Source organism: Geospiza fortis, unplaced genomic scaffold (genome assembly GCF_000277835.1).
Source record: "Geospiza fortis unplaced genomic scaffold, GeoFor_1.0 scaffold130, whole genome shotgun sequence".
Taxonomy (NCBI): domain Eukaryota; kingdom Metazoa; phylum Chordata; class Aves; order Passeriformes; family Thraupidae; genus Geospiza; species Geospiza fortis.
Genome location: NW_005054300.1, coordinates 12,898,644 through 12,908,169, shown reverse-complemented (window position 1 = coordinate 12,908,169; position 9,526 = coordinate 12,898,644). Strand labels below are relative to the sequence as shown.

Here is a 9,526-nt window from a genome sequence, read left to right as displayed (position 1 = left end):
GATGACATAGATTAATGGCATTTTTCCTCTAGAGCAATAAAGAGATCGAGAAACAGCAGCTCCTCACTTACCAATCACTTCCACCATTCAAAGTGTGAGTTAACACAGTGAAGTAGTAAGTGGAGAAGAAGCATCAAAGAGCAAACAGAGAATTTCCATAACAGCTGGGCTTTTGTATCATACTTCAAGACAGCTATTTCTGCAACCTCATTAAGATGTTAACATATGACATGTAGCGTATATTATTCCAAGAAATTCCTTCTGGGCCTAACTATCTCAGCCAGTGCAGACATTTTATCAACTTAATGGATTTTATATCTGTGAGTGCTTAGCTACACAGCTTTTTCTTTTTTTTTGTAATCCTTACTAATGCATGCTTACTTCTTCACAGTACAGGAAAAGTACAGTACATGTCATTCACGTGCACATCTCATTTACCAACATCTTCTGCGTTCTTAAAAGAGACTGTGAAACAGAAAAGTCATTCTTCCCAACAGAAACTTCCAAGGCAACTGCTTTACCACTGTCCCAGAGTTCAAAACTTAGGTGAGGGAGATGCTGTTGGGAGAACAAAGTAGTAAAACAGACTATACTTAATATATTTATGAAAGACTGGAGCAAATCAAACCTGGCCCTAAATTCTTTGTGTAAGTCACCAGATCCTCCATTGTCTCGACCACTTCTGCCACAGTCAAATATTCCAATATTCCTTTGCAGACACGGATGATTTTACGGACCTAAGAGAGAAACATCCCGTTAGCTAAAGCTAAGTTACACTTGCATTAGAAACGCAAATCTATTATTAGAACAGTTTAGTTGTAGCATTTGCTAATAGGACAAATGGGCAATTATAAAGGTCTGAGATCCTGAATAAGTTACCCAAATTCCATTAGTCAAGTGCTGTAGTGGCAAGCCAATATTTAATCAGCTTTCCACTAGTCAAAAATGCAAAATCCTACTTCCAATATTTTCACTCTGTATGACATATGAAGGATAGCATTGAGAAAATGGGTAAGAAAGAGCTTCGTCTATGTATGCTGTCATGCTTGAAGGTTTTCATTGCAATTTTATCAATAAAATATTTAACTTAAATCACAAAGCAAAGCTACATAGAAAGCAGACTTCAGGCTTTCAGAGGAAGTATCATTTTCCATACAGCTTTACATATGGATAAAGCATTACCCAGTATTCCAGCAGGGAAGATAGATCCAACATCTTAAACTTTCCAAAAAATCTGTGAAGGCTGTATTTCATTACCTCTGGACATCTGCCTCAGCTTAACTTTTTTCAGTCTACTTTTGATTCCCAAACAGTTCTGTCAGTAAATATTCTAACCTCTGAACCACATTACTTCTGACATCACTACGTACAATTATTATGGAAGAACAAGTTAATTGACATTTAATTTGTATCAACCACATGCAGTGTTTAGCACATAGAAAAGACCAAAGCTTCCTCTGAAACTCATTTCAGTTTGTCCCAATGTTACTTTATGTTGAAACTTAGCACAGACACGTGCCAACTTAAGTACTTGTAAAAAATCAATCATTCCTGACTAATGGCATTCTTTTCATTAACAAGGAGTTGTCAGGTGAGTCCCACAAAGCATTAACTTCACAAAAGTCAATTCATTTCCTAAACACTAGAAAGAGAGATTGAAAGCTATTTACTTCCTTGAAAGCCCCATAACACTTCTATTATAACCATTTCAGAGGAACACACTAACATAGCCACGAGATGGTTAAATGAGACAAGGATACCGTGTTAGATTACTCAGAGCAGCAAGAAGAGGAACACAATTCCATAGGTTAACAAATTGTAGCAGAATTAGGATTGACATCAGCATTACTAACAGCATGATCTTTCTTATTCAGAAATAAGCCAGACTCTACATCCTCAGAAAGAGCATCAAAACTATGATTTGTAACAAAAAAAAATTCAAACATGAGACATGTACATTTCCTTGCAACTATGGCTTTTTTTTTTGTACATATGAGGATGGACAAACAGCACTTTTGAGTCAGTTTCTGGCTAGTGCAACAACCAAAAAGTAGCAACTGTTAGATTTATCAGAATACATCTTCTGATGCCTGACTAGCCAGGCAGTCCAAATTTGTATTACCTCCCATGCCCCAAGGCCAATTAAATTGCCAGAGCTATTGAGCCAGACAAACATGTTAGAAAGTGGCCTGGGGCTTTTCAATGAAGGGATAGAGAAAATATAAGGATCAGTAATGGCTAAGGTGAAGGGAATACAGAAAAGCATCAGGAAGGTATCAGATAGTTGAAGAGATCTGGCCTTCTTGAGCAATAATCACAGGTAGCACCTAAACATTATGTCATGCAAAAAATGCTCCTAACAAAACAGAGCAACAAGTCTTAAGCTCCTTCTAACAGAAAGGAATGCAAAATATGTTTCCAATCAAACTGAAACAGTCAAAACCTCATTAATCTATTTAATAGTTTGGTTTAGCTACTTCAGTTAAGGGGACATTTCAATTAATAATACTGTTGTGCAGGCACATTTGTCAGTCTGGCTGGGATTCCTACCTCTGCTTCATCGAATGTCAGGAGCAAGTCTGATGTTCCAGAAAGGATTCCTCTCGAGCCATCAATGAGATAATCACGAGCTGGTACTGAGTAAGGGTCTGCCTGCAGCATCTGGGCTGCCCGCACCAGCTTGGTGCAGGCATTCTCCACTCTGTGGGAAGCCAGCAGACAACACTTGCTGGTTAGCTTCTGTCTGTATGATCACAGGCTTGAGAAAATGCTGGATTTATTTTTAACTTTACCATTGTAAGCACCACAAGCAAACTGACCATTCTACACCTTTATAGTTTAAAAGGTAAGAGTATTTATTGTATTTTTTCTAACAAAAAGTCACCAGCAACCACACAACCCAGTTTTTCAGAAGTCACACAACCTTCCCACATAGGGAAGGTTTGAAGTACCCCTTACAGAGCTCATAGTACAGTGTCATTAAGGAGAGCTCCCAACCCAGCAAAATACCTCACATTCTTCATGGCAAGGGCAGGGAACAAAACAATGATTCCTTTAGGATTTCACAATCAAAGTAACTGTTAAATTTATCAGCCTTGTATAGGCATTGTTATTCAAGTAGCAATTGCTATTAATAAATATTAAATGACAGCTACACATGAGGACAAAATAACATAGTTTTAAGAAAGACACTGTGCTCTGGTCATTGAAGCTGTAGTCCGGGTCTTCAGAATGTTAACACTCATAGAAAGAGCATTTTAAATAAGCACAAAATGTAGCGGTAAGGCACAATGTTCAAATGCAGTTTGCAATTCCAGACATAAAAGCAGAAAGAAGATTTTGCAAGATATTACAGTATGTAAATACAGTAACACAAAAGGTACTTACAATAAGAAGGTAAGCTCTGAAATTAGGTTCCATCAAATCATTTAATATAACAATTTTAAAATATCAAAAATTGGAAGACTGAAGATGTTTTGATATTGTTCTCTCATAATTACTTTGTGATGCCTTTGGAGAATAAAAAATTCAGACTTCCCTGTCACGTTAGCTATGCTGCTCATGACTGCACTTTCCTCCACTGTCTCCCACTTCATTTAACTGTAGTGTAATACATAATGCTCTGTGTATGTGAATGCCATGTGTTCATTCAATAACATGAGGTTCCAACAAACATAAAACACTTTTACTACAGCAATGCTACCTCTTATGACCACTTCTGCATGCTTGTCACATAGCCCATTTTCTACTGACCACTTGGGCACATTCTTTTACCATACTTATTAAAGTACTTTTGGAAAGTTATAGTTAACCCATTTCCTCCTCCCCCCATGTTCTTTGCTAACACAAATATTAGAATTTAATGGCTACATCTAAATTTAACAAGTAGAAATAAGACACCCATTACAGGAAAACTCACTTTTGTCCAGAAAGTAAAGTTTTCAGCTAATAGCTCCCTAGAATAGATCACATTGGATCACCTGCATTGTCATAACCAGCTCTTTTTGGGAGACATCTGCTCAGTGTATCAGATGGCAGAGGCTCCTAACTGAGCAAGAAAATGCCAAAGGATTTCAAGGCAGAAAGTGGAAATGGTCTGCTCATCACTATGCAATGTACTTAGTTGTGTTATCAAAGTCAACTGACTTCACAAAATTACATTTCCGTGCCTGCTTCTCACATTTATTCTTTCCAGCTCTGCCAAGAAAGGGATTAAACAAATCACTTATTGAGCAGCTCAGAGCTATAGGCTCAGAAATACTTAATTTCCTACAGTTTAATTTCATGGTTGTCTGTTTAATACTGATAATTATCTCAAGGCTGCCTTTCTCATTTGTTAAGACAAGAATTAACATAAATGCATATTACACCAGAAGCCACCATAATTAATGAAACTAGTGTTTCTAAAGATTCAAAGTTTTCTGTTACAGTTTTTAGGGTTGAACCTCTTAAAGGTAAATGTGAATTTCAATAGTATAATGCCTATTTTGTATGAATTTCCCAATGCACTTTAAATGCTTCAGGAGTGTAAGCTGTGTACAAGAAAAGCATACTGATGTTTGAAAATCAGACACATTTCATGCCCTGCAAAGCACACATGCCAGGGAGCAAAAGATTAGGATTCATTTACTTCCATGAAAAAAAAACTCAACCAACCAAAACAACAACACAAATGACCAAAGCCCCTAAAAATGCAATGAACCACTTGTTCTATCACAAGAATCAAACATGTTCAGAAGTTTTGAATAGAACTTCATTGCTATGGTGAAGTTTCTAATCTCTGTATTATATTGCAACATGAAAAAACCCAACAACCTATCTTAATAAAAAAAGTATTTCTTTTTGAGTTGTGATTACAATAAAGCCTTCTTAACACCAGCCAAATTCTTTGCGGGGAAGACACTGGTCATAATATTTCTAACCATACTACTTTGGGTAGCCAATGCACTTCATCACTGTTAAATGTAGTCCTTACAAAACATGCGGGGAAAAAACATAGCTTATGCTAAACTATCATTCTAGTTTTTAGGTTTCAGGATTGACCTCTGCTTTTCCCTGAGTTTGTTTTCCAGTTTAACCACTACAGTTTAGATTACTTGCAGTTCTAGAAATATAAAGTAAAAAGCAAATCTTTTACATATAATTTGTTAATACAGATACCAGCAGTGCAGCTACAGCTCGGCTACCAAAATAACAATAACATAGAAGAGCATTACTGATTGATTTGTTAAATGAGCATGAAAGTTGAACAAATTTTTATTCTCAGTGTAAACAGTGTAACCCTATTCTTTGCCTAGAGACTGCAGTTCTTCACTTCTTTACAAGAGAAGCTTAACAAGTAATAGGAACACATTGCAAAACATCTGATGTAAATTATATGCATTACTTATACTCCCTGGTGATTAAGACAATTAAGATAAAGAACTCAGCATTTTTTAGCTCTAAGTCAATAGTTCCAATGTGGTTTATGCCAGTAGCAAGTGAAGGGATGCATGATAGCTTTTCAGCAGCCAGGAAGTTATTTTGCTGCTCAATCACACTCCTACTAAAAAGCTTTACAGATTACTATAATATATTTTTATTATGAATCCTCAATGCCTGTATCAAGTCTTTCAAAATTATAAACACACCTTTCCATCCTCCAGGACTGGTGATCCTTTTGAATGGAGGAAATACAAACAGGGAATGCAGTGCTGGCATATGTGTACTGCTTCTTACCCATCATCCATGCACCAGTACAAATTCTGCCAGAGCATTCCCTTAAAAAGGAATGCCAATTCCTCAACTAATGCTTTAGAAACAAAAACTCCCTCTCAGGAAAACAAAACCAAAAAAAGACTCATCTGTTTCAATTCTTGCATCTAAATTCTGTCCTTTACATCAGTAAAAGATAAGGCCCCCTTTGTACCTCACCTGTGAGTACCATTTGTCCCCACAACCAAGGTACCCAAGACAATACACTCCCCATGTTAACAAGAAACTGTTAACTTGGACTAATTCATTTTGATATAAACTGCAGATTAACAAAAACCCCACAAATTACACATGTTATCATTCATAAAAACCATTGAGCATTCCTAATTCATGTTTCTGCATCTAGGCTAGTAAGTACTCTGTGGAGTGCATGTCATGACTCTGACAGATACCTTTGGTTCCCATTTTACATTTTATCCCAGCTTATGCAGTCATGAATTGCCGCAGACAAAGTTGTTGGAGCCAGCATAAAGCAGCACCATTCAGCAGTACTTGTGTCACATTTCTACAGTAATTTAATTATTCAAGTCGTGCACAATTTGCTACATTTTGATCAAAGGCTTAATACAGTACAGCAATTTAAAAAATTTCTTCTCCTTAATCCTTTACTCATCTAGGTGAAGAAGAAGCTGGAAATAAGCTAAAAATTCCACACATCCCAGAAAATGAGCACAATAAAAATTACACATTTGCATACAATTACACAAGAAGTAAGAAAAACACTTTGATCTCATTTCATGAAATAAACACTCCCCTCAAAAACTCAAACCCCCCTACAGCCACACAAGATCACACACCAGGCACACAGCATGATAAATACTGCAGTGGATTGTATCAAAGGCCCATTTAGCTCAGCATCCTGTCTCCAATAGTAGCTGCAAGTAAAAGCCTAAGGAAGGTTAAAAGCAGGATAAGCATTTATCATGCTTCCTCTAGGCACTCTCCCATCCTTCAACTATTTTCAGTTCTTGGGGCTTCCTGCAGTTTGTGTATTTGACCCACAATGGATCCCTCTAAGTCCTCAGCTATTAACCTCCAAACCCACATAAAGAGTTTTAAGAGTACACAACTAGCTGTACAAAGAATCTCTCTCTACTGTTGGCTTACAAACTGCTAGCTTAAAGCAATTCCCCCATCAAGTTCTGCACAGGAAAAACACAAGTTTTCACCTTCTCCATGCAACTCATCCTTCCATAGACACTGTCAGGGCCTCAATTCCCTCTGTCACTTTTCCCAGTTTCAGTCTACTCTGCTTTGCATAATAGAGAATAATTCTATGCCTTTGTTCTCCAAGCCCTTCTATGAGCTTTTCCAGTCCTACTACAACCTTTTGAAACTTGTGTGACTACCAGGACATGCAGTATTCAAGCTGCAGAACAAAACTATATTGTGACATTTTTATCTCTCATTCTTTGATGATAAACCTAATGTTTTATTTACTTTTACACTATGAACAGGTAAGGATGCTCTCACCAGTCTTTGCTCACTATTGGTAATGGTCAGTTCAATCATCCTCTCTGCCATCAGACCTGCTGCTCTCCCAAGCATGCATAATTTCAGATATTTAGAAGTAATTTAATCCACACTTAACATCAAGTCACTTCAATTAATAAGGTACTGTAATTTCCCAGAGTCATCCATTAACCTCTCTGCCCTGCATAAGACTTGTACCTTTCACTAAGTACTTCTGCCTCCCAAATCAGCCTGGTCTCCAGAACATTTATTAACATGGTGAAAAGCACAATCCCAACCAAGAGCTCCACAGTCCTACTGATTTCCTCCTGCCATTGTCAGGGTTAACCATATAATCTTTTCTTCCACTTTCAATTTCCTTTCTCATACAAAAATTTTTCTAACTACCCTGCAGCTACTTCACCTTCTTAAAAGCCTTCACCTTCACCTGCCAAGTTTGGAAATCAGTGTATACTGTATTACCTGGACTACCCTTTCCCCTGTTGGCAATATTTCTAAGAATACCAATAGATTTATAAGGCAGAATTTCCCTCCACAGAAACACTGTCAATTCACCCAAAGCACACTATATATAGGTGAGGTCTCTCTGTTCTCTAATACAGAATTTCTAATCATTTATTCCAAAAGTACAGCAGACCTATAGATCTCCTGTTCCCCAGATTTCCCTAGAAAGTCTCTCAGACTGTAGTATCACTTTGATAGACATACTGGTGGTTTCAAGTGACAGACTACTTCACTAATAATTCAGCTATTTCATTCTCGAACTCATATGCTAATACCACCTCGTCCTAAGCATTATTTTAATAATTCGTTTTGTCACCCTACAATGCAATAAACTAAATCCTTATTCACTGCCTACCATAAATTTTCTCCTTAGATATCACCTCCCTTCTCCCTTTTATTATTTTCCCAGTTGTCGCATTGCTTTCTTGTTTTGACTATGTGCCTGTTTGGTGTTTGGAAATAACAGTGAAATACTCAGAAATTCTGTATACACTGGACAATGCTAACAAAGAGGTTCTATAGGTAGTTGAAGAACGTTACTTCAATAGAGGTCTGTCGGGTGGCAATAAGCAGCTTGGAAATTTCACAACAAGGTGTGATGGATCATTTTAAGGCTTAAGGCAACAGAAGGAGAAAGTCAGTTGTCCTTTACACCAAGACATGCAATTAAGAATGTCTGCTGTAAGGGGACTGTCTACACTAAGTCACTGCTCTTCAAATGTCTGAGATTTCCAGGCAGTTATGCTATTAGCTGCCTGCACTGACAAATTCACATTTTCCCATTAGCCAAATAAAGAGAAAAAGATTGAGACACCACATTGTCTCTGACACTTTAGGCAAACCTACAGGAGCACACAGCTAAGTACCATTGTTACCCTGATTAATTTTTGTAACTATTTTTAAAGGAAGAAATACCATGTATATGAACTTGTATATACAGAATGTAACAAGACAAATCCCTGCTGCCAAAGAGGTTGTTCCTGACATTGGAACAGGTTTCCTGTACACACAATACAAGATTTTAAATAAAATTAGTTTACTTGATAAATGCTGGCGGCATATCCCTTTTCAAGATCTGGTCTTCTGTTGTCTGCACAGTCTCTTTTCCAACCTGCAGGAGAAAACAGACATACTTAAAAATCAAAATTTCAGTGTCAAGGCCAGATAAAAGCAAATAGTGAAATTAAAAAAAAAAAAAGCGCTTTGTACTAATGACAGCTCCTTTCACCAGGTTCCTGTTGCTGTGTTTACTTTTGAGATCACTGTATACTGTGGTTAACTTAATGCTTCAGAAATCATAAGTTGTTTCCTATCAACATCTCTACTAAATTAAATGAGGACACACCAAGACACTTCTCCCTCTTCCTACTCTCCACAGAAACAAGGCTGGTTTTTTCCTGCACTTAGTTGGAAAAATTTAATCTCTGAAGGTTTCCCTCTGTCCTAATCTCCACAAGTTAGAAATCAAATTCAAAGATAAAAAAATTTACCCCCCTTTTGCTAGCAACTTAGTATATTAGAAAAATGTAGTTAATTACTGAGAATACACCCCACATCCACACCATCCTTTAGGCAAAAAATAATTATGCAGAAGCCAATAAAGAAAGAGAGTAAGATCTGGAGCTTTCTATACACTAGCTCTTGTGTTACACAATAGAAGTCTTTATAATTGGTAGCTGACTCTCTGAACTGTGAGATCACCAACTTGACAAAATATTTCCAGCTCCTTTGTTCGCTGTATTTTCCAGCTGAATAAGCTATTCAGAAAGGCATCACAAAGCAGAAGGTCTTTAAA

The 9,526-nt window shown here is 37.1% G+C and overlaps 1 protein-coding gene across 1 annotated transcript in view; it reads right to left on the bottom strand.

The window, feature by feature from the left end:
• Window positions 1-8,841, bottom strand: part of VCL (vinculin) — a 36,739-nt gene extending 27,898 nt beyond the window's left edge. Inside the window, exons 1-3 of the mRNA XM_014309769.2 lie at window positions 8,772-8,841; window positions 2,551-2,701; window positions 629-737 (exon numbers count right to left, since the gene is read on the bottom strand). Coding sequence (XP_014165244.1) covers window positions 629-737; window positions 2,551-2,701; window positions 8,772-8,791 — 280 coding nt within the window. The 5' untranslated portion in view covers window positions 8,792-8,841. The remainder of the gene's footprint in view (window positions 1-628; window positions 738-2,550; window positions 2,702-8,771) is intronic.
• Window positions 8,842-9,526: the final 685 nt, after the last annotated feature.